Source organism: Vicugna pacos, chromosome 17, assembly GCF_048564905.1.
Source record: "Vicugna pacos chromosome 17, VicPac4, whole genome shotgun sequence".
Lineage (NCBI taxonomy): Eukaryota > Metazoa > Chordata > Mammalia > Artiodactyla > Camelidae > Vicugna > Vicugna pacos.
Window position 1 is genome coordinate 54,238,941 of NC_133003.1, and position 25,045 is coordinate 54,263,985.

General features: G+C 60.3%; 1 protein-coding gene across 3 annotated transcripts in view; it reads right to left on the reverse strand.

The window, feature by feature from the left end:
• Nucleotides 1-25,045, reverse strand: part of EEFSEC (eukaryotic elongation factor, selenocysteine-tRNA specific) — a 146,521-nt gene that overhangs the window by 18,861 nt on the left and 102,615 nt on the right. For all 3 annotated transcript variants that reach the window (XM_072941988.1, XM_072941990.1, XM_072941989.1), the window contains exons 5-6: nucleotides 11,373-12,029; nucleotides 71-227 (exon numbers count right to left, since the gene is read on the reverse strand). In XM_072941988.1, the coding sequence (XP_072798089.1) occupies nucleotides 71-227; nucleotides 11,373-12,029 (814 nt within the window). The remainder of the gene's footprint in view (nucleotides 1-70; nucleotides 228-11,372; nucleotides 12,030-25,045) is intronic.

A 25,045-nucleotide genomic window follows, 5' to 3' on the forward strand; every position in this document is an offset into this window, starting at 1 on the left:
GGGCGCCGTCTCCGCCAGCTCTCCGTGCCCTGCCCGGCTCCCCTGAGCAGGAGGAAGGGACTGCACTCACCCGGGATGTGGACCTTGAACTTGCCACTCTGGCCGAAGGCACTGTCAATGACACCCTGCTCTCCAGTGGACAGGTGCACCCTGAGCCCCACGAAGAGCTGGATGTTGGTCTCCTTTTTGAACAGGGAGCGGCCGATCACGCTGCAGTCATCCATCACCTGTCCCCGTGCCCAGCCCCGGAGAGAGAGATTAGTGCTGGCATAGGCCGAGCCGCACCCGCCCAGGTGGGATGCCCATCTCACGGGCGATGGAAGGCCCTGGAGGGTGGTGGTAACCCCTCCTCGTCACCACCACCACCACCGACACCTATGGGCCTGGGCTGCATCCAGGCCGGCTGTGACCACTTGGTCGGATGGACACGCTCAGCCCAGAACAGCAGTGTGTGGGAGGCCCTCCTTCCCACTTTACAGACGGGGAAGCAGAGGCGCTGCGGAGTTGGGTGGCTTTGCCTGCCCCGCCTGGCTCCTCTCCAGGGCCTGTGCCAGAAGGTGCTGGGCCTCCGTGTGAAGAGAGGGAGTGAGGGGCATGTGGGCGCAGTGTGCAGAGAGGCCGACGGAGTTTCTTCCTCAGAGTCACTGCTATTTCGGAGCAGGGTCTGTGCTCCACCAGGTCCCACATGGGGGCCACAAGAGACACTGGGGAGGCCCCGTGTGCTGGCTGGCCAGGTGGGGTCTGAGCAGGCAGCAGTGTGAGCAGCTGTGTGGAGGCTGGAGGTGCTGCCAGCAATGGGGCGTTGGGGGACCCTGTGGGTAAAGCTCAGAAGGTCCGGCTTCTGCCCAAGGTGCCAAGGTTTGGCCGGGGGCCCAGATGGATTGTTTTGAAAAGCAGAATCTCTCCCATTTACCCTAAAACCTTTTGGAAAAGCACATCCTATTCTATTTGATTCATAGCACCAGATAAAAGGTACCCGCATTCCTCCTCTCCCCAGTGATGGATGAATCGGATACAAGCAACGATAAGAATAATCATTTCCACTTGCACAGCCCTTTGTAGCTCAGCCTTGTTCCCATACAGAACGCCTCCTCCCGTCCTCAGGACGTGCAGGGATCCCCTCTGCCCTCTGCCCCCGGCCCTGCCCCGTCTGTGGGTGTCCCTGCTCCCTCCCAGGGGGCGTCCAGCAAGGCTGCAGGGTGAACTGAATGGAGATGGCTCCTCTGACCTGACCCACGTGACAGGGGAGTCCGGGTAAGCAGATGTTGCCAGCCCCAAATGGCCAAGGGTGGCCCTGTCGCTTTCCGGGGACGCCCAACCACACACCAGCCAGAATGGCCTGCATGTGGGGCTCTGCCCAAGCCTGTTCCAGCAGGTGTCAGAACTTTGGCTGAGCTGACCGATGGTTCTGGACGAGCCATTCTAGAAGTCCTGTCCGGCAGTACTGCAGAGCTACAGTCATTAAGACAGCATGGTGCTGGCACAAAACCAGACACATGGACCAATGGAACAGAACACACAGCCCAGACATGAACCCACAAACTTTTGGTCAACTCATCTTTGACAAAGGAGGCAAGAATATACAATGGAATAAAGACAGTCTCTTCAGCAAATGGTGTTGGGAAAACTGGACAGAAGCATGTAAAACAATGAAGCTAGAACACACCCTTACACCATATACAAAAATGAACTCAAAATGGATCAAAGACTTAAACATAAGACAAGATACAATAAACCTCCTAGAGGAAAACATAGGCAAAACATTATCTGACATACATTTCAAAACTTTTCTCCTAGAAGAAATAAAAGCAAGAATAAACAAATGGGACCTAATGAAACTTACAAGCTTCTGCAGAGCAAAGGAAACCAGAAATAAAACAAGAAGAAAACCTACGGAATGGGAGAAAATTTTTGCAAGTGAAACCGACAAAGGCTTGATCTCCAAAATATATAAGCAGCTCATACGACTCGATAAGAAAAAAATAAACAACCCAATCCAAAAATGGGCAGAAGACCTAAACAAGCAATTCTCCAAGGAAGACATACAAATGATCAAAAAGCACATGAAAAAATGCTCAATATCACTAATTATCAGAGAAATGCAAATCAAAACCATGATGAGGTATCACCTCACACCAGAATGGCCATCATTCAAAAGTCCACAAATGACAAATGCTGGAGAGGCTGTGGAGAAAAGGGAACCCTCCTACACTGCTGGTGGGAATGTGGTTTGGTGCAGCCACTGTGGAAAACAGTATGGAGATTCCTCAAAAGACTAGGAATAGACTTACCATATGACCCAGGAATCCCACTCCTGGGCATATATCCAGAAGGAACCCTGCTTCAAAATGACACCTGCACCCCAATGTTCATAGCAGCACTATTTACAATAGCCAAGACATGGAAACAGCCTAAATGTCCATCAACAGGTGACTGGATAAAGAAGTTTTGTGGTATATTTATACAATGGAATACTACTCAGCCATAAAAACCAACAACATAACGCCATTTGCAGCAACATGGATGCTCCTGGAGAATGTCATTCTAAGTGAAGTAAGCCAGAAAGAGAAGGAAAAATACCATATGAGATCACTCATATGTGGAATCTAAAAAAAAAAAAGACAAATGAACTTAAATATAAAACAGAAACAGACTCACAGGCATAGAACACAGACTTGTGGCTGCCGGGGGGAGGGGGGTGGGAAGGGATAAACTGGGAGTTCAAGATTTGCAGATACTGACAGGTATATATAAAATAGATAAATAAGTTTATACTGTACAGCACAGGAAAATGTATTCAATATCTTTTAGTAGCTTATGGTGAAAAAGAATATGAAAGTAGATAAATGTATATTCACGTATGGCTGAATAAATGTATATTCATGTATGGCAGAAACTGACACAACACTGTGAACTGACTGCACCTCAATAAGAAAATAATAAAAGGCCTGTCCTGGGCTCAGCCTCGTTGCTAAGAATGCCTGTCGCTGGGAGGAGTGGCCCTCCGAGCCCCCGATCCCCAGCCCCTTGGCCCCGCCAGTCCCCACCCCGCCAAGACCCCTGCTCATGCTGACCGAGGCACCAGCGGGTCCCAGGGAGGCCTCACAGCACCCTCATCTGCAAGGGGTGTCCACGACCACTGAGGAGAGGTCAGAGCTGAGCTCAGGGACCAGATCTGAGCGGGGTGCCCTCGCCGGAGGGGGGTGCACAGTGGAAGCTTCGGCCCTGGCAAAGTCCCACCCGACTGTTTGGAAGGAGCCAGAATGAGGCAGGAGCAGCAGGTGACACAGCCGGATGCTCTGGGGCCTGCGGGGCAGGACGGTGGGCCCGGCCTTTGCCAGGTCGGACTGGGACACCAGCTGCCCCAGAGCCCATGACCTGCCTGGAAGACCGACCACCTCATGAGGCCCCAGTGGTCAATGCCGGCAGTGTCCTCCCAGGCAGGAGTGTCCCCCTGGATAGGAGTGTCACCCCAGACAGGAGTGTTCCCGCAGGTAGCTGTCCCCCCAGGTGGCAGTGGCCCCCGGGGGGAAGTGTCCCTTTAGAGGCAAGAGAGCTGAAGTGCTTGGTCCTGGCAGCCTCAGCTTCCTCCTGGGGGAGGCCCCTGCTCATGCATCGGGCCAGAGCCTGGCTCTGCAGCCACACTGCTGGGCTCGAGGCCCCTCCCCAGGCCCCCAGCCACACCTCACTCAAGACCTGGGGCGGCGGGGGCGGGGCAGCCGTCCTGACACTGACCACACACTCAGGCGCTGCCTGCGCCAAGGGCTGCCCTGGGAGGGGGCCGGCGGGCCTGTGTGTGGGGCTCTCGGAACAGCGGCCGCCTGTTGGCACCAGCTGCCCCCACTTGGAGGGGGTCCTGAAAGGCAGGAGCTGGTCTCAGTGCATTTCGGCTCCCCCAGAGCACACCCCTCCAGAAGGAGGGGCGATGAGAGCCCCAGCTGATGTCTCGGCAGGAACCCCCTTCACAACACCTGGTCAGAGGGACGGGGCCTTCCCGCTGGACGCAGTGAGGCTCACGCCTCTGAGAGCTCCAGGAGGACCAGACGTGACCTCTGTCCCAGGCGTCAGAGGCAGAGGGCTGTGCGACATGGCGTGGTCCGGCCCCCTCCATCTCTGGAACGTGTGCGCCCCGATGGTGGAGCTCTTCTCCACGTGACTCTTCCAGCCAGAGCAGAGGCCTCAGAGCTCAGGCACCTGCACGCCCCACAAGGAGAAGCCTTCTGAGACCACCTGGAGGCTTTCACTGTGGCATCAAACCAAAGGCAGTGCAGATGGGGTCTGCTCAGCGGCCGCCCTGGAGAGCGATGTGGAACCACGGCCAGCCCGTTACAGTAACGCCTCTAAGTGGGACTCCCACTGAAGGCACGAATAACCTGCTCCATTTACAGGCCTTCCATCGTGCAGGGCGAGTTCCCGAAGTGCAGTCACTGCCGCACAGGGCGCCCGGGCCCTCACTTCCTTCCACACCAGGTGGGAGGTGAGTGTCCTCTGTCCCCGGCCTTTGAGTGGGGGCTGCGCTGCAGCTCAGGTAGTTATGTTGTTACATGTGTGTCTCTCTGGGCGGCTCCTGTGATGAGACTTGGGGGCTGTCCAAGTTCTGAAGCGACTATTCTAATTCCAATTGGAGCAGAGGCACCGAGGAGAGAGGGGCAGGCGGCGGTGAGCCCCAGCTCGGGGGAAGGGCCGAAAGCAGAGAAGGCGTCAGGTTTCCATCCTGATTCACCTCTTCCAGCTTCTCTGAACCTCAGTTTCCTCCTCCGGACAAGGCTGCTGTTAGGATAATGGGCTGGTGCTGGCAAGAGCACCTGAGACCCGGCAGCAGGACGATGGCCCAGAGGCCAGAACCTGGATGGGCAGAGTGCGAAGCTGGGAGAAGCTCAGGCGGAGGAGGACGCAGCACCTGAGCGGGGCTCCTTGAACCACCAGGAGCCAGGAGGGTGAGTTACCCAACCTGCAGAGGATGTCCTGGGGGCTCTCCAGAGGATGAAGCCAGCGAAGGGAGCCACCGGGGAGCCAAGGAGCTGCTTGGCCCAGGGATGAGGCTGAGAATGGGCACTTGAAGCCGCCAGGACGGACAACTCCCTGGGTCCTGGGACCACGATGTTCAGCCTCATCCACCCTTTCAGGCCTAAGAAACAAGTTCCCAAGGTAGCACCTTCCTCCCCCAGCGCAGGGCCCGGGCAGACCAAGCTCTCCTGCAGCCTCAGTGCTCTCTCCTGCAGACGCCGACACACGTGTCCCCCTCCAAGGTCGCTGGGAGAAGAGAACAGATCTCTGACACCCGAGTGTGCTGGCGGCCATGCTCGTGCCCCGTAAGCCCTGACGCAGGCCCCAGAGGGAGGCAGCCTTCCAGGGAGTTCTGGGGCCCCGTGAGGAGGCCCAGGGCGGCCGGGCTCTGGCGCCACTGGAGGAGGAATAAGCCGGGCCTGCTCGCAGGCCGTCTTCCTCAGAACCCGGCCTGCCCAGCACCGAGCGGGCACCTGGCCCACAGTGACGAGCCGGGCAGCCCATGACCCCTCCCCACGAGCCTGCCTCCCCATTTCTGCCCCCCTCCGACGTGGGTGCTGATGAGGTGGCCCAGGGCACTGCCCCCACACGAGAGACAGGGAGGCCGGCACTGTGCTGAGCGGTAACCACTCCAGGCCCCAGCACGCCTCCATTAAGGAAGAAACAGGTCAGGGGGCAGGGTGTGACTGGTCCGCGGCCAGGCCAAGCAGCACCCGCTAGGTGCATCGGATCCAAGCCAGCTCTTCCCCCTTGTCCAGCCACCTGGACCCTGGGCCTATAGACGAAAAGGAAAAACAACTTCCAAAAGGGAACAGTGCTGCCAGGCATTCTAGCAGCTGAGGGAGCGTGCTGAAGGCTGTTTGGAAGGCAGGAGAGAGGCCCGGGCCAGGGGTTTGGACGGGGCCAGCACAGCTTGGGCTGACCCTGCATGGCCTCTGCTTCAGGAAGAACATGTTTCCTCCAGCAGCCTGGGAGCCAAGTTGGGGAGCAAGGGGCAGCCGCGTGGCCGGCTGGACCCCAGCACTGCTGCCCAGGGGCAGCGTGGAGCCCACACCCCCAGCCAGCACACTCCCAGGTGCCCTGGCCATCAGCAGTGGAGCGGGGCGGGCGGGAGCCGGGAGGCAGGGCGCGTCAGACTTCAAAGCCGGCCGCTCCTGGAGGCGCCTGCGTGTTTACACTTGGTTGGGCCGATGCCGCAGGCTCCTCGGGCCCAGCCCTCAGGCCTTCCCCGTCCGTCCGGCGCCAGTGGGTCCCAGACCCAGGACGGCCAGCACACCTGGCCTGACCCCCTCACGGGGGAGAAAAAGGTGCCAGCTTCCTGCCATGCCCCCCGCCCCCACCTGGGAAGCCAGGCAGCAGTGATAGGAGCAGCACTGTGCCCAGCACCCTGTGCCTGCACTTCAGGCCTCGCCTCCCGCCCTCCACACCCTGAGAGGTGGGGAAGGAGACTCACACGTCTGGCCTGCAGGGGCCTGTCCAGCTGGGCCTGGAGCCGCAGACCTGCCCTTCCTGGCCCTCTGCTCACCTCCAGGCAGCCCCCGATCTGCCCGCTGGCCAGCCTCCCCACTGGCCACACTCAGGGCCCACCGTGCACACCGAGGCGCAGACCTCCAACGTGGTGGCCTAGAAAGACATTCGAGTGAGACTTGGCACAGCGCCTCCATTTTCCAGGAGGCGATCTGGGCGGAGCTACACACGCTGCCAGGGCAGTGGGGTGGTGGGTGGGGTGGAAAGGGGGCCCTATGTCTGAGGCACGAGGCGGGAGTCCTGGGCGTGGAGCCTTCATCTGCCCACCTCTTTCCATGTGATTTTCACAAATGAGGAATCGGGGCCCCACAGAGTCAGTGACTTGGTGACGGCCAGGCCGCTCACCCCAGCCCAGGCTGCCGGGTTCCGGGAGGGACTGGGCATGCAGATGCCAGGTGACAGGGGTGGGGCTGGGGACTGCGTGCGTGCACACAGCCAGCTCCACCCAGAGTTTCTGCAGGACAAGCTGCTGGAGCCCAGCCTCCTCCCACCCCCAACCTGCTCGGGGTCGACCTCTGCCTGGCCCTTGGTGCCCCTGCACTTGCCCTCCTCCACTGCCTCCTCCACCCCAAGGTCTGACCAGTGATGGGGCTCGAGGCTTAAAGCTCTCCCGACCAGACCGCCTCCTCCCACCCTGGTAGGGCTCCTTGCCCCTCCCCGGCCCCTGCAGCCCCCACACCCCCCGACCAGTACACCCCTCTGATGTGCACGCAGGCCCGAGTCTGTCCTCCGCTAGGAAGACCCGCTTTCTGTGAGGCTCTGCCCCGGCTCACTGAGAGAGGAGCAGGTCTGAATCTGCAAGTGGCTGCGGTGCGGGGCCTCTGGGGACCCGGCCCAGTGGTGCGCGGCCTCCGCACTGACACACCGCGTCCCTCATCATTTTTGCCAGATCTTCGCGTGCTTGAACTGTTATTTACCTAATTAAAAAAATACATATGCCTAAAAGGGAAACCTCACACTTCTCTAAAGAGAAAACACAACAGAGGAAGCTAACTGGTCAAAGCAAATACAATGTAAAAACTGCATCGAGTCCCAGTTACACACTCTCGCCACTGGAAGGGCCGAATCTTCGCCCTGTCTTCTAGTCGCTCAGAATGCAGGTCACACGTGGCAGAGGACTGTTAAAGTCACCTTCCAGAGAATCTGAAGCTTCCTCCGTGACATAATCAAAAGACCACAAGAATACCGAAAAAGAGAGTGAATGTTGTTACTAAGAGATTCAACATTATGTAACAGCGTGAGAAGCGCCTGGACCAGGGGAGCAGCAAGGGACTGCTTGCTGATTTCCAAGCAGAAAATGTATGAAAGAACGAACGGGACCCCCCCCCCCCGCCACTACACACACTCACACCTCTCGCCTTCATTTCTAATTTTAATGGCTCGTGATTCCTACTGTCAACAGTCTCTCAGGCTTTCTCTGTGGCCACGGGCACCACGGGGACGGGACTTTTCGGCCCACGGGGTGCACCCCTAGCTCTGAACACAGCAGGTGTCCCACAAATGCTTTTCCAACGACTATTGCTGAACGTTTTGCTTTTGTGTTTGGTCCGTACAGGTTGGGACTGTGCCTTTTGTCGTGGCATGACATCCCTCTTTTTCTGGGTTAGTACTTTTAATCTTAAATTCCTCCTTTTCTGAAATTAATTCAACCAGTCATGCCTTCCTTTTGCTCATGGTCAGCCGACGTCTCTCTGTCCTCACTTCACTCTTGACCTTTGCTCGCCACTCCACGTGTGTTTCCTACAAACCGCACTGAGCCGATGTCGTGTTTTAATCCAACTGTCAGTCTGTAACTAAATAGGAGATTCCGCCGTTCACATTTGTATAATGACTGAAACTTGACTCCGCTCCTTCTGGTTTTGTTATTACTTATGAACAATGTTCTCGTTTTCCTCGTTTTTGTTGGTTTAACCAAATTCATTCAGTTTTTCCCCTTGTTTACGTGGAATTTCTACCACCCTTTCCACCCCAGCTATAACGTCTTCCCCTTTCTCTGTGTTCCTGATCTTACACGTATGTCTGTACTTTCCCTGGAAAATGGGACTCCAGGGCCTGCCTGGCCTGCACAGGTCCCAGCTCCTTCCCCAGCCAGGCTAGTCCTCTGGAGAGCGTTCACTTCCCTTCTCCCCAGCCCCGCGAGCCCTCTGGAGCGTCTCCCAAGGAATCAGAGCGCGCGCAGCGCTTCCCTTGCAGGCCCTCGTTCTGCTCCAAGTCTTACTACCATTTAGATCGGGGGCAGCTAGAGGCCCCGGTTCTGCCCGTGATCCATTTTTGTTTGGTCTTTGAGCAAAGAATGTTTTTTACATTCTTCAATGGGCTGAAAAACACCAAAGGAAGAAGACTATTTCGTGATGTTTCAGAGCCCAAAACAGAAGTCCCCGGGGCCCGGGCCGAGCAGCAGGCGCAGGGCGCCCGCAGCACAGCATCGGCGGGGCGGCACGCTGCTCCCCCGCCGCCCCTTGCCTTGGAGTTTACTCGCCGCCAGTGCCCACCCTGCAGGTCAGAGCAGGACGGTGGACTTCGAATGGCACGCTCTTATGGCTCAGTGGGGTTTGGAATGTTATTTCATCGGATACACGGCAGGCACATTTGTCGTTGGCTGCACTAATACAATAGCGCGTACCGGGCATCGCAGTGCTCACAGCTCGCAGCAAAACAGCGGTCAGAAGAGTGAGGAACCTTGAAACAGTGAGCCTCAACACGATAGCACAACATCTCCCCACACGCTAAAAAGCGAGAAAGTAAGTTTCCAAGTGGCAACTTGTTAGCCACACTAGGAAAGCCATTCACTGACGGTAACAATTTAATAATGTTTGCAGACGCTGAAAAAGAGCGACCAGAGAAGATGAACTGGTTTCAGATGATAGATCTGAGGCAAGACCAGTTGTTTGGATGTGACCCACGGGCCAGAGTCTTCAAGGTGACACCAGCAAGTGAAGCCGTATCCATGAAGCCTGGCCCTTCAGAGTGAGCGACGAGGCAGAGCAGCGGGAGGGCGAGGGCGGTGGGGGCAGGGGCTGAGAGCTGCCCCCCCCCAGCATTTCACAGTCACCTCCCTCTGTGGAAAAGCAAGAAAAGGCTGGTGGCCCGATGCCCTGGGCTGGTGGCAGGGCCTGGGTCACTTTGTCTCCTGGCCCCTCCCCACCGCCTTAGGAGGCAGTACGTATACTGCTCACAAACCCACAGCCCCATTCTTGACGGGCCCATGTGGGGTGAGCAGAGCTCCGAGCACACGCAGCCGGACGCTCCCCGGGACAGACATTTCAGCAGAGAACAGCTACACTGCACACACACTGCTCATAACCCCGGCAGGCCCACGAGGGCCCTGCCTCTGTCACCGTCATCTTCAGTCAGCATCTGAGGGCTGGCCCAAGACAGATGGAGCCCTGAACAGGCCCACCAACCCCTCGACGCCTCCCAGAGACCCAGGGGCCAAGGTGCATGCCGCTGCCCTGCAGAAGGAAGCCAACGCTTGCAGAGGGACAGTCCCCGCCCAGTGAATGGCAGGGGGGTGACACAGACCAGTCCAGAGTCCATGCACAGCAGCAACGCAGGCGCCCACGGGGCTGAGGGTCCTGAGCCTGGACCTGCGAGTGGGTAAGGAAAGGGCTTCTCACCTCCCCACTGAGGGTGGGTCTTGGTGTCAGGGCAGGGGAGGGAGGGGGCAGGGCCTGAGCGCCCAGGGAGGATCCTGAGATGGGGTGTCTGCAATGAGCATGTCCAGAGGAGAACGCTGTGGTCCAGGGGAGGCAGCGAGGCCGGAGGGGTCAGTGATGGAAACCTTGGCACGTCTGACGTCGAGGCCCTGGACACCTTCTCCTGGGAGCCCACATCGGAGCCCCGTGCTGACTCAGGGCTGACCGGGACAGGTGACCCTCCTCTGCTATGTGAGGAACAGAACCATGGGGCCCGCTGAGACTCAGGCCAGGACGCCTCTAGGAGCCCGAGCTGCCTGACACTGGGGTCTCAGCACTGCTGCTCTGGGTCAGCTGAGCCCAGCTGGGTCCCAGGACTACCCACCGTCATCCCTGAGCCGCAGAAGCCTACGGCGGGGAGCCAGCCACAGGGACGGTGAGGTCTGTGTGCTGGTCTACCCACTCATCTGGGGCACAGGGGGCCTGGGTCCCCACACAGAGCTGCAGGGACAGTGAGGTCTGCCCAGCGGGGGAAGGTGGCCCCAGGATCCGGGGACCCTGTGCAGGCTCCCTGGCTATGACACCTGTCCACCCTTGTGACAGGACTGTAAACCAGATCAGCTCACCCACAAGCTCAGGGCCCATGTCCAGTGGTGACAAGCCTCAGGTGCCCCAGAAGCCAGCAGCCTCCCCTCCCGCCTCAGTCATTCTCCCCCTGCCCTGTGCTCTCTGGCACCCCTGCCACCATCAGCCCCACTCCTGTGCCCACAGGCCGAGGATGGGCTTGGCCTGGTCTGGCCTGCACTGACCGGCTGGGCCCCCTCCCTCAACAGGCTGGCTTGGGGCAGAAAGGCGGCCACCTCACCTCTGGAGCTCAACCCCACGAGGGCACGGGAGTCTGGCCTGGCCCTGGGGTGACAGGCAGGGCCCAGGGAGGCCCCTGACTGGCTTGCACCCAGGTCAAGTGCTCCTTCTGAACCCGGCTCATGTGAGGACGGCAGGGCAGCCAGGCCAGGGGTGGGGGGTGCACGGGCCCCGCCTGGGTGTCAGCCTGGCTCTGACCAACGGGCAGAGAGCACTCAGGCCACTCGCCCGCTCCTGGCCTGTCTCCTTGTCCAAAGCCACAGGCGCTGGACCAGGGCTCCGAGGCCTTCCTGTCTGTCACCGCGGACCCCCCCTCCCCGGGCTGGACCCTCCACTTACCCGCTCCACGATGCCCTGCTTGTGCTTCAGCTTGTACACCCTGAGTGTGGGCAGGACGCTCTCGGCGTAGCCTCGGTCCTCCAGCCCGTGCAACAGGATGCCGTGGAAGGCCAGCCGGCACGCGTTGGCGTGGATGTCTGCGTCCAGCCTGGAGCCGATCACCAGGCACAGCCGAGGGCAGGTGACGGGCTTCTCAAACTCCACAAGGGCCCACTGCTGCCGGGGGCAGCAGCCTTCAGGGGCCTGGCCCGCCTTCCGGTCGGCCTCCCCGCAGTCTGTGGCGGCTGGCGCCGAGCCCGGGCACAGGTACTGCTCCTGGAAGAGGTATTCTCGGGAGAAGTCGAAGGAGTCCAGCACCGGCTCGCGGTCAAAGTCGTCGGGGGCAGGGCTGAAGAACATCACCCGGCCCATGACCGTCTCGTGGCCCACGGTGATGTGGAACTTGGCCTTGGTCTGCAGGGGCCCCCGGAAATATGGGATCTTCTCCACGGAGACGAGGGCCGCGTGGACAGTGTGCAGGGACTCGGGCGCGCACACCAGGCCGCGCTCCAGCAGCTTGGGGTCGAACTGGGTGACACAGACGCCCAGCCGGTCTCCCTGCATAGCGGAGGTGACGGGCGTGCGGAACATCTGCATGGACTTCACCTTCCTCACCACCTGGTAGGAGCGAGGGAGAGAGAGGGCGCTGAAGGCAGCAAGCCTTGTGGGGCGGGGGCTCCAGCCGGAGAAGCCCCCATCCCAGTACCGCCAGCACCAGCTCCGGGGCCTGTCAGACTCTTCACGCAGAACAGGCCCCACCCTGAAAACACGACACCAGGCCCACAGGGCGCCCAGGCAGGGCACGGCAGCGGTCACAGCAGCCAGATCCCACACCTCTCTGGTCCCCTTCTGTCCTGCCCGACCCCAGGCTCCGCCCTGGAACTTTCTCCCCTCCAGCTCCTGCCAAGCTATGCCTGGCTGCCTCAAAAGCCCAGGACAAGCACTGCTGCTCTGGAAAGGCCGCCCGGACCCCCGGCGGCAGGCTTGCCCTCGCTCCTTGGTGCTGCCCCAGCCCCTCCAGGGCTGCACCCCAGCTGTGCTCCGGGCCCGCCGGCTGCCTGCACACCGGCTCCCGGGGCAGTGCTCCCCGAGGTCACTCACTCGGGCCTGCCGTGTGCCAGGCACTGTCCTAGGGGTGGGAGCACAGCCAGCTGTGCCTTCAAAGAGCTCAACATCCAGAAACAACCGCGCAAGCATATCAACAAAATTTATATTAACACAAACAAAACCGATGTGTAACATTTACGTGTGCAAATACAGATAACTAACACAACTACACAGTTTGTATGCTGTAGACAGGACGTGCTCTGGGGAACAACACAGGGTGATGTGCTGGAGAGGGCCTGGTGGGGTCTGGCTGTGCGACCCGAAGTCAGGGAAGACTTGTGCTGAGACCTGGTCAAAAGAACCTGCTGTGGGAAGGCCCAGAGAAGGGCAGTTCTAAACAGAGGAACCGGGAGGTGCAGAGGCCTGGGGCTGGAAGAGGCCTGGGGAGTCTGGGGAATAAGCAAACGGGGGCTGCTGGAGAGGGGCATGGGCCCAAAGTCACCAGGAGGGTAGCAGGCAAGGAGCAACCTGCTCTTTCCTCTGTTTCTAAACCATCACACGGACCGCTACACTGGCAGGCCTCTCTACCCGCCGCTGGCGAAGCAGGAACGGGCACAGGAAAGGCTCCAACAAATGGTCACAAAATGAACGAAGTCCCTCTGAGATCCACGTCGCAGAGATGAGACGAAATCACGTTCGAGGGCCTCTGGTTAACGCAGCAGAGAAACACGCAATCGATCTCAGAAAATCTGCCATCATAAGTTGTTGAAGAGATTTCTGACCTTCAGGTGGCAGGCGTCCCCGCCTACGGGGTGTGTGGAGCCGCAGGGGCCCAGTCCTTTCCTGGAGAGCCTAACACTCAGGTGTTTGTTTAAAGACCATTAACTACCTAACCAAGAGGCCAGGGGGCCGAGAAAGTGAGAAGCGCGGTGTCGAAGCCACAGCCAAGACCAATCGCAGAGAAACAAAACATCTCTGAAATGGTCCGTAAGGGCAACGGGAAACTAGGATTTTCAGGAATGCACCCCCCAGGAAGTGGAGAATGTCATCTCACACTCAGCGTCTGCCCAGTGAGGTAGGACCCGAACCTCATCTCTCAGTGAGCCCGTCCCGCGCGGCCCCGCATCGAGACCGGCTTTCTAAACACGCATCTGACGGACCCCCACCCAGTCTCCCATCCACGAGCACGGGTCGTCCCCGTTTCCTGCTGGATCTGGTGTGATGAGCCCCCTCTCCCGCAGGACCCTGCCTGGTGCAGGCGTGAAGACGGTGCTGCAGGAGCTGCTGGGCCGCAGGGCGAGTGAGCGCTCCCTCCACCACCGCCAGGTAAACAAAGTGCCAAAGTGCGCTTCCACCCAGCGGACACCTGTCTTCCCCAGCATCTGGCATTGTCAGATTTCTTAACTTCTGTCTATCAGATCTGTGTGTCTCCCCTTCTAAATCCTGAAGACAGGGGCACGTTCTGCCCGCTGCTGCACGCTCAGTGCCGGTGCAGCCCATCGGAAGGGAGTTTTGGGAAAGGAAAGCCCCTCACGGCGAGAGGAGACATCGGGAGAAAGCACAGGGGGGTGGGGTCCGAGGTCAGAGTGCGGGGGCTGGCGAGGCTGGGCCTGCGAGACTGCCACACTAACTGCCTCGCGGACTCTCCACCCGGCTGTCGGCTCCTGAGACCCACCCCCTCCAGCCCCGCCCTTCTCAGAAACGCCACCTCCGAGTTTCCAGATGCCTGGGTGAAGACTGGGGGTCCGTCCCGGCCCTCACCCTCCGGCCTGCAGCCTTCCTCAGAGACCTGGTGGGCTTTGCCTCCGACAGAGGCCCGGCCCCCGAGCCCCTCCCTCCACCACGCCCAGGCCCACCAGGCTTTGGTGGTCGCCCCTTCTCCCGCAGTGGGCTCTGCACAGGGAGCTTCTGCGTGAGACAGGACAGTGCGGCTTCCCCGCCGCTCCTTGGCTTCCCACTCGCCCTGTAAAATGACCAGGGCCCTACAAGCGGCCCTGGTATCACTCTGGCTTGGTTGGCTAGGACTGCCCTCCACCACACCCGCTCCCGTCACACCAGTCACACGAATGTCCCTTCTCGCTCCCAGAACAGGCTAGGCCCCGACCCCAGGGCCCCTGATGGGGCGCTCTTCCCAGACGGCCTCTCTCATCCCCTCGTTTCCTTTATGTCTCTGCTCAAACGTCTCTTCATCAGCGACCCCGCAGTACGGACAGGGCCGCCGTCCTCATCTTCTGTCTTCTTTCCCTTGTCCTCTTTTTCTGTACGGCGCTCACCTCCCCCGGCGTGTATGTATGTATTTGCGCACTGACTGTCTCTCCAGCAGGAGACGTAACCTCCACGAGGCGAAGGCTTTGTTTTCATTTCATTTTTCCCATTTGCACCTCCGGTGCCCAGCACAGCACCCAGCACACAGGAGCCCTCAGCACACACGGACATTCATGAGGGGTCACCGTCCCCGCCCCAGGGAGTTCCCGGCCTGGCCTGGGGTCTACACTTCCTCAAAGGCCCGTGGAGCTCCAGATCCACGCTGGGGGCAGCACTGGCTGGGTGGCTAGAGGTTCCAGACACCCTTGGGTAAGAAGCCTTCCCAGCAGGGGAGAAGCAGGGCTGAGGCTCGCCAAGAGCCCCAGGGCTCCCTGGCGGTGCAGTCACGGTGACAACAGAGAAGCTGAGTTGGGGGGAGAGGGCCGCCATTGAGTGGGACAGGGAGGCCTTCTGCTGGGGACCACCAGGCCAGCCCCCCCGAGCTCAGCTCCCCTGAGGGCCGGCTGCCTGCAGAGTCTCCTCCCGGCTCCCCGGCACCAGGCGCTCTGGGGCAGGGAGGAACGGTCCCCTGGGGGAGGGGAAGAGGAATACATCAAGCAAGCAAACAATTTTTCAAACTCAAGTTCGTGCTTGCTAAGCAGTTTGGCCCTTTCTGATTAACAAAGAAGCTTTACCATCATCTGGGTCAGTTATTCTTCATAAAAACCCTCCGAGGCAGGTCAATATTTTTACATTCAATTTTATGGATGAAGAAACAGAGGTTTTTGACGTCTCCAAGGTCACAAAACAAACAGGCTGAGGTTGGGGACAAGAAACACTGGGACTGCGAGGCAGGCCTGTCACCGCGGTTGGGTCCCCGAGCAGCTGAGCAGAACCCGCACCGCAGCCGCTGGAGCTGGGCAGAGCCGGTGGTGTGGATGGCTGGCCGGCACGAACCCATGACGGTGGCTCTGGGGGAACGGGGGGTCAGGCTGCCCTCAGAGCTGAGTGTGGCTCTCCCCTCTCCTGCCCCTCTCTCCTGCCCTCGCCAAGGGCAGCAACAGCCTCCTACTGGCCAGGCCCGTGGACGGTCTCAGACCCGACTTCTCACCCTTGGTGTCTGTCCTGGCGGCAGCGCTCCCAGCACGGGACAGGCTCATTGAAGGTCTGTGACTTGAGCAGTGGCTGCCCCCGGGCCTGACGCGCTCAGACGCCCCTTCTGGTCGTCTCAGTGTCTGCAGCGTTTCTAGCACCTGGGGTATCTCTGCAGGATGCAGGGCTCAGGGTGAACACCCGCAAGGTGGGACGCACAAGTGTTCATCTCTGCTCCCACTGCCCCTTGTGTGGGAGAGTGAGCCCCCAAGCACGTGGCGGAGACCTCATGCTCACTGTCGGCCACACAGAAGGGAGACAAGAGACACAGCGCCTGCTGGAGACCCAGACGGCGAACAGTGAGCTCGTCTTACAGACAAGGGAACGGAGGCCCCAGAGGTTAAGAGGCGCCCGCAGCACGACCTGCCTGTCGTGAAAGGCTGCGTTCTCCCACTGCATCACGCAGAGTGACCCACCACGCAAGCCCACGGGGAGTTTCTCCCCAGGAGGCGGCTCTCGGGCGGCTCCTTCTGCAGGCCGAGAAGTGGCCGGGCCCAACACGTCGCAGCAAGCTGCAGAGAAGCAGCAAGCCTGGGCCCCTGGCATCTGCAGAATCAACAGGTGCCGGACAGAAGGGGGCTGGGCAGCCTGCAACGTGCAGAGATTTCTGTAACAACAGTACTGGCTGTAATGAGACTGGACCCCGTTTCCGTTTTCGTTCCGCTAATGAGCCCAGAAGCTCCCGGCCGTGTCAAGGGCAAGGGTCAGGGCCTTGCAACTTCATTACTTCATGAAATGTAAATCGAAGAGAGAAACACACAAGGTTGACACTAATAAGCTTACACCAGGATCAGCTGCTTCAATTCAAAGAGGTTCAGACCAGAGGGAAAAATGAAATGAGCTTTTAAAGGCTGGCCGGGGTTTGGCTCCATCAGGCCAGTTTGGTCCAATGAGGTCTCAGTCTGGCTGCTCCTCTCTCCCCCTCTTCTCTGCGCTGGGCCGGGACAGATAAGACACCCCCGGTGCATTAAGAGCATCTTGCACAGAAAGCCAAACTCGGGCGCTGCTTGAGGACGAGCAGCGTGGGCTGCAGGGCCTCGAGAGGGGAGCAGCAGGGGGACCTGGGGGCTCTGTTCTCACCTGCTTGCTTTTTAGAGAAATGAAAACCCTTCAGAAAGGCGCCAGGAGCCCCGTGTTCCCACCATGGGGCCACCGCTGCGAGCCCGTCCCTCCTAGTTTGTCTTGACGCGGAGCCGAAGACCCCCAGGCCCACCCCCTGCAGCGCCGGCAGCCGAGTTCTTTGCGCATCCTTCTGCTGTGTGTGCCTACGCCCAGGCGTGCACCCCTGAAGTGGCCACGCTGGTTAGCTCACGCAGCGTGCCAGACCCTTGTTTACCTCCTCGCCGCCTTCCTCTGTGGCACGTTTCTGATATCCTTGCACATCAGGATACACTTCCCTACACAGAGGTACCTCTACACAGTCGGCTGGTACTTGACACAGATGCCCACCTGACTAGGTCGTTCTCTTAGACGGCTGCATAGTACTCCCGCACAGGAAACTTCCCTGTCAGTCCCCATGCCCGTGCCGAGGGACACGTGGGCCGCCGTGGCCGTTCCTGTAGCACAGAGTGTCCCAGCGCAGCTGTGGTTTGGGGAGCACGTGTGCAGCTCCACTGAGTCTTACCAGTGGCTTCTGAAGCAGCCGGCCCACCCCCACCCTGGCAGAGCTGCGGAGGCTCCCTCTCCGCCCACCCGCCTGCCACAGGCAGCTGGCACTGCAGGCTTTCTCCCTGGTGCTGGGCGGACAGAGGAGGCGCGCCCCCTCCGCTGCTCACTATGCGTCCCTGACACCAGGATGGCTGGCTCCTCGCAGCCCCACAGCCAGGCCCAGGGCCGAAGGGCAACCTCCAAGGGAGGGTGACATGTGGCAGGAGGCCTGGCCAGACCACCACCGCCCTGGCTCTCCTCCGGGGGCCACTGCCCCTGGCACCAGAGCGAGGAAGCACAGCCCTGGTGGCGCCAGCCACTCTCCCTGCTCCTGGCTTGCCCAGGGGGACCAGGCTAGCCACCCAGAGGTGGGCTCTGTTCCTCAACCACAGACCACCTGTCCTCTGGGGAACAGAGGGAGACCTTCCTCTCAGGGATCCCTGCTTGAAAATGAGAAATGCCTCCCATTGAAGGAAAAGAGGGTCTTCCGAAGCCTGGGGACCCACAGACATACACACACCCAACTCCAGGGTCAGAGATGGGGGCCCTGCCTGCCTGTGCGTGTCTGCTCCGCTCTGCCCCTGGGCCAGGCTCCCAGTCCCCGGGGTCAGTCCCCCTGGGATCAGCGGGCACCTTCCCACCTGCCCACCTCCCCCAGCCCCCGCCAGATCCCGCCCAGAGTCTCGGGGCCCCAACAGTGATCCCCATGGCACTCAGGCCTTGTGGCAACTCCCGCTCTGCCTGTGCGCCTGGCTCCCGGCTGAGGGGCTCCCGCGCCAGGAGGACGGCTGCCCGGGGCAGGCTGCGCCCACTGTGCTCACCGCGGGCCCCCAGCACGTGCCCAGGAGGCAGGGGATGGGTTCGGTTTTCTACCACAGGGCCCAGCCGAGGCCCCACCCCGCCAGGGGGACCTCACAGACAAACCCTGGTTACTACCAGCCCCGTCGGTCGCTGCAACAATGGAAAACCGTAAAAGAGCAAGGGCCGCCAAGAAGCACTGCGCTCCCCCCACCGCCACCCGCCAAGCATCTGTCATCCCATAAAACTTTCAATTGAATTACACCAGTGTTGGACTCTTCTGTTTCCCATACAACTGTGGCTTTAACTGTTTTTAACGACATCCTTGGGCTTTATGGGGGGTAAAGAATCCCTGGAGGGGGGCCAAGGGAGCCAGTGTTGTCCTGGAGCCGGAGCAGTGAACGCGACCACACCTGGGCTGTGGAGAACCGACCTGGGCGGCCTGGGTCTCAGAGGGTGGGTCCGGGCAGACAGATGGTACCCACGGTCCCGAGGGCCACGTTCCTTGGCTACCTCGTTCCTGCATGCACGCCCACCTTCCCACGGACCCCGCAGCTGCCCCGCTCACGCTCTGAGCTTGGGGAGAGTTCCGTAACGTTTCCGAGCCATGGTGTCTTCACCAGCCACGTGGCTCATCCACCCCGGCCACGAGGATGCCATGGTGCTCCAAGAGGCCTGTGCCTGGGTCTGCAGAGAGAGCGCCCGAGCGCCAGTCCTCGGGGGCGCAAGCTCAGCCCCTGGCTCCCCCTCATCCTGCAAGTCCCCACGGCCCATACGTGGCAAACCCTGGCGTGTCTTCCCATTCACCGGGCCTCACTTCTCACTCGCTCCCCAACAGCGCCCCTCCCCCACGTTTCTGCCGGGCACCAGCCTCATACAGGGACCGGTCAGACACTGCTCTGCCTTAGGCCCACCAGGGCTCCAGGGCCCACTGCTCACTCCCTGGCGCTAAGCTGGCCCCCTCTCCAACACAGCCTCCTTCTGAGTCTGCGCAGGGCTCTCCTGAGCTCTCGGCTGCACCCTGCACGCCGCAAGCTGCGGCTCCTGCTGGCTCACCCAGGCCAAGGGCCTTCCTGCCCACCTGTCCTCATGGGCATTCTTCAAGGCCCACTCCCTCACACACACTGCTGTAGCACCTGCTGTGGGGCCGGCCCTGCCCTTGACACCAGAGCAGGGGAAGCTGTGGCCCTTGCCCCCACAACTACACACTCACGGGGCAGACAGGTGTGTAAGTGTCACTTAGAACACAGGTGAGTGCTGGGAGAGTGGGGCTCGGGGGTCAGCAGAGAGGAGGTGACACCTGAACTGGGTTTTAAAGGACAATGCCACGCAAATGAGACCAGGAGAGGGGAAGGCGTAGGGGTGGGTGGGGAAGGCGGGGAAGGAGCCAGGCAGGTCTGGACAGAGCTCCGGGAGGTGGGGCTCAGGAGAAGACGGAGCTGAAGTGGGGAGGGCTCTGAGGGGCAGGAGCCCGTCCCATCCATCAGTGCATCTTGTCCCGACGAGGCAGGGCTGTCTACACAGAGGGGGCTCAGGAAGTGCTCGCGGAACTGAACTCCAGGAAAAACCCATACACGAGGGCTGTGCCCAACCGGCCTTGGTCCCGAAGCTGCCTCTGATTACAGAAGGAAGCTCACGGGCACGGTCTGCCCAGGGAGCAGAGGCAGCCTCCTGTCTAGAGGACATGAAACTGTAACAAGGAGGGTTCCCTGTGCCAAAGATTTCTTTCCTCCTATTTTTCTGTGTATTATTCTGTATTTTCCAAGTTTATCTGTAGTTTTTAATATTAGAATTAAAAAAAGCTTCGAACGCAAACATCAAATGTCTCAATTTTAAGTGCAAACACAGCACCTGGAATTAATTAATAGCAGGGGTCTGCTACGTGCCAGGCCACTCATGGCACCAGGCCTCCAGCCGTGTACCTGACGGCCAAACGGGGCTGCAGCCAGGAGCTCATGCTCCGGCTGGACGGACGGGGTCGGAAGCTGGTATCAGAAATGGAAGAGCAACTTCTTCTCCTGGATCCCTCCTCTCCGCACCCTGGGGTCTCTCCCAGGGAAAGCTCTCAGTCCTACAATGCAGTAAGGAGCCCGCTGACCCACGGGGGGCCTGCACCTTCCACTGCCCCGGCGCCCTCAAGGACACCGTTCACGCCTCAGGGGCCAGCGGAGGAGCCCAGCAGCCTCGAAAGACGCCAGGAAGTGCCCCCACCTTTCCTGATGGCAGAGGAGAGCAGGTGCAGGCTAGGAGCACAGAATTTCTTCAAAGTCCCAAGTTTTAACATTCATGGAAATTGCTGTGTTCTAAGGCATGACAGACCCATGTTTGTTTTAAAATAGAAATAAAGTTTGGAATTAACTGCCCTTTTGAAAGCTGTACGTGCAGGACACTGACCTGCTGGTCCCAGTTTACCACAGCCTGGCGCATGGTGGCCTGTATCCTCCCCACCCCGGGATGCAGGGCAGAGACAGCGGCGGGTGCATTCCATTGGAGGGACGTGAGCACTCGCAGGCAGCTACTCGTCCTTCCAAGCTCACCCACTGCCAACCCCAGAGTGTGCGGAGGCAGAGTGGGGAGCCCACAGCCCCTCTCGCACCTCGTTCCAGCCGCAAGCGCTGCCTGCGTGAGCGCCTGCTGCCCGGGGTGCACGTGTGCCATCCAACCCCTCCCAGCCGGTCAGCGCTGCGCTGTCCACCCTCTGAGGGTCAGGTTCCCTGTGTGAGATGGAGAAGGTAACACTTTCGGGGCTGCGGCAGGAATTTAAAACTTTGTCAGTGACGGCCAAGCCCAGCACAGACCACTTGGGAGAGAGTGACTCCTGTTATGATTCAGAGTGAAATTAAAAGCCTGGGGTGGGGGGTAGGGGGCAGGAGAAACGGTGCGAGGAGGTCCCCGGGCCCCAGCAGGTCAGGTCACGGAGGTCAAGGCCGGCCTCCGGCACCCAGGCCAAGCCCCCAGGTCCCCAGCCACCGCTGTCCCTTGTACCCGCAGCCCCGGCCAGAGCAGCACGGGACGAGCTCGGCCGCCGTGCGGAGACGGCCCCTCCGGCCCTGCTGAGTCTGGCCCCTTAGCAGGAGGAGAGCTCCAAGAGGCCAGGTGACCAGAGGAGCTCAAAGAGCTGCTGCTACCTCTTCTTGGCTCAGCTGAAGCCCACTGCCCAAGGCCGCCTTCCAAGGGTTCCTGCCAGCAGTTTTGGCTTCCAGACCTAGAGGTCCCTCCAACGGCACAGGCAGAGCTTGGGGCTGAGGGATGTCTTCCCGGAAGCCTGGAGAGATTTATCCAACTTGGACTGTTCCGAAGTGCAGGCACCAGCGTGTCAACCTGCCGCGTGGGGCTGCGAGCAGCTCTTCCCTGAAAGCCGTGGGGAATCTGCAAACACCTGCTCAGAAAGTAGGTTGGGATGTCAATATTAATACTATCTGAAAAGTTCAGGGGCTGTGGTTGAGGTTAATGAAAATTTTTTCCAGCACAGAAGCCAGAACTCTGAATGGGAACATGTCAAGGAAATAAGCTGCCCTGAGCAGGGGGGCGGGGTCGTCAGATGGAGCCTTCAGGGAAGCAACGGGCAAGAGGGACGAAGGCGCAGGCGAAGGTGGGGGCCAGGCAGATGCAAGTCCAGCCCCACCCTGCCGGCCCACGCGGCCCTGGCCAGCACCTCTGGCCCTGGCTCCAAACCAGCCAGGAAGGGCCATCCCACCTCTGCCCCGCAGCTTGTGTCACATGGCGGGTGGCCGGCAGACATTCTGGTGACACGCTAACCAACGGGCCACTCACCACACTGAGCCGTCAGGCAGCAGGGACCGGCCACCTGTGCTGGAGGGCCTCCCCTTCATGTCTGGTGGACCCTCCACCTCTGTCCTGCTAACTGCTACCTCTCCTCGGCTCAGCTGAAGCCCACTGCCCAAGGCCACCTTCCAAGGCGCCCGGCTCCCCCGGGCCTCCTCACCTATCTTGGCATCGTCACCACCGCCCCCTTCCCACTCCCGCCCTCACCGCCACTGACACTCAGTGAGCACCTGCTGTGTGTCCCAGACGGCGCTCTGACAAGCCCACACGTGTCAGCCTACGCAGCCCTTGCAAAACCCCGAGAGGTCGGTCTTACTGTGACCCGCGCTGCACAGGGGCTGGACGGGGGCCCAGGCTGGGGGCTCGGCAGTGGTGGGACCAGGATGCTTGAGAACACGTGGCCCTGAGTTCTGTCCGCCAGCCAGGGCCGGCGCATTGTTAGTGGTAATGACGGCTAAGCCGGAGTGAGACTGCGGGCAAGGGGCCGCATCCCCACATGACGCAGCTGTCACAGGGCAGCCTTGGAGTCAGACTTCCTGGTTCAAAGCCCTCACGTTGGCTGTGACCTTGGACAAGGGGCACGGCCTCGCTCTGCTTTCTCACGGGGCAGCAGTGAGGGTGATGCTGGCCTAGTGCACACAGCAGAGCTGGCACCGCAGCAGGACAACTAGGAACTTCCACGAAGATCAGTGACCAACACCATCAGCATTCATACCTCGTCATCGGTAGAAAGGAGACGTGCATCCAGCTCCTTTGGGGTCGCCGCAGCAGTGGAAGTCCAAGAGAGGGGCCGCGTGGGTGCCCGAGGCCTGCAGACCAGGGGTTGCAAACTTTGCTCTAAAAGGCCACTCACTGCTTTGGGCCCTGAGGCCCTACTCAGCTCTGCCGTGGCAGCCACAAAGCAGCTGCCAACGAGAAGCTTTATTTACAAAAACGGGTGGCGGGCGGTAACCTGCTGACCCTGCTGAGCTCTGAGGCCCAGGCTCCCGTGAGCGAAACCACCGAGGCAGGAGCAGCTACCTGTGCCCGCAGCAGCCAGGCACGGCGCGGTCAGGCCCCTCGGCCGCCCCACCCGGAGCGGGGCACACGCGGAGTCAACGGGCCTCCTTGCGTGGTCACCTCTGGGCACACAGCACAGGTCAGACCCGGGGAGGGGGCGGGGGTGACCTTCAGGTCCAGCCTCCTCATCACAACCTGGACACAAGGACAATGCCGCGCCGTGTAAAGCGGAGAGAGACAAAGGCAGCCCCTGGTTGGGTGCCGGAGTGATGGGTTTGCTTGTTCGTTTGTTTTTAAACTTTGGGGGGAAGAGGTAACTACTTATTAATTTACTTGTCTGTTTGTTTTAGTGGAGGCACTGGGGGTGGAGCCCGGGACCTCGTGCACGCGGAGCACATGCTCCACCACTAGAGCCCACCCCCCCCTTGACTGTTATGCTCGCCCGTCTCCTAGGAGGCAGGAGGACAGGGCAATCCACTTGAGATGACTTTCAGAAGCTTAAGGGCATAAGCTTTAAGCCAAGTCTGTTTGGGGCAGACGGGTAGCACATAGGCCAACGTGAGGCACGTTGTATCGCAAATAAAAATCGGCCCATGAATATACATAATCCCCAAGGTAATTCTCCCAATCTCACGACGGTAATGGAGCCGCCCTCGCTCACTGGGGCATGAATATTTACTGTCCTCTGGCTTTGCTGCTCTCGATCTGGGTTCAATTTTGCAAATTAAAATGAGGGCTGTGTGGATAGAGAGATTACAGGAGAGCCTCCTGAAGCCTGCTGTCCCCGGTGAGGGGGCCGGCGGGGGAGCTGGCCCCTTCCCGCAGGCTGAGCACCTCCGCCTTGAGGGTCAGGGGAACAGAGCTGGGACGAGGGCTCGCGGGGGGCCAGCACCCCGGGAACACACAGGGGGAATATGTGTGAAAATGTGTGAAAATTCCCCAGGCTCCCCTTGGACGGCTGAAGAGTCTCCAAGCGGCCAAAAGAGCAGGGACTTTACAAGCAGACAGACCTGGGCTCGGACCTCGTCCAGGACCTGGGCCTGGGGCGTGTCACTCTCTCTGGGCCTCAGCACCTTCCCCTGCAAAGTGGGGTAAACACTGCCTCCCTCTGGCCGCTGTGACAACCAGGAGCTGTGTGTGCAGGAGTCCAGCTGTGCTGTGTGGGGAGGGACAGGGGAGGGTTTGCGAGCCCCCAGGCAAGAGCCAGGATGGCTTGATGGGGCGGTGATGCTGCCAACGGGTGACACTGACTTGCAGAGCGGCAGCGGCTCCCACCAGCACAATCCTGGAGCAGCGTGCGTCCAACCGGCGGCCTGGCCAGTACCCGGCTGGACTTACTACCTACCTGGGGTGAGGCCGAGACAGATCTGACACCCCACTGGTCTTGCCGAGAGACAGGAGCAGCCTCCTGCTGACTGGGGAGAGAGGCAAGGGGAGCAGGAATCGGGGGGCAGCAGCGACAAGCAGCTCCGGGAACCCGCAGGCGGCCTACAACCTGGACGCCTGTCTGCCTGCCGCACACCTGGCTCCCTGGAAACCAAAAGCCTGGGAGAGAGAGTCACTTAATCTGCTCTCGGGGCTGTAAAGGGCAGCTGGAACAAAATCTGTGTGAATCTGGTCCCAAGCCCCTTGTCAAGGACAGCGCTACACGGCTTGAACACCTATTATACGCGGGCATCAGACGGGCCCAGCTGCTGGGGCCCACGGCTGAGGCCCCGGGCCTCACACGGCCGGGGCTGGGCCAGCACGGAGCACCAGGCCAGGTGCCTCCTGCGCCTGGAGCCTGGCCACGCCCTAGGCTTGGCCAGGTCTCGGGAGACAAGGATGCATCGGACACAATCCCCACCCCACCCCCGAGCTTCCAGCCCCCCGACAGTCTGCTCCGTCCTGCGAACCACACGGCAAGGGCTACCTCAGGGAGTGAGGAGGGCGGGGCGAGGAAGGAGCCACGGTTCCCTCTT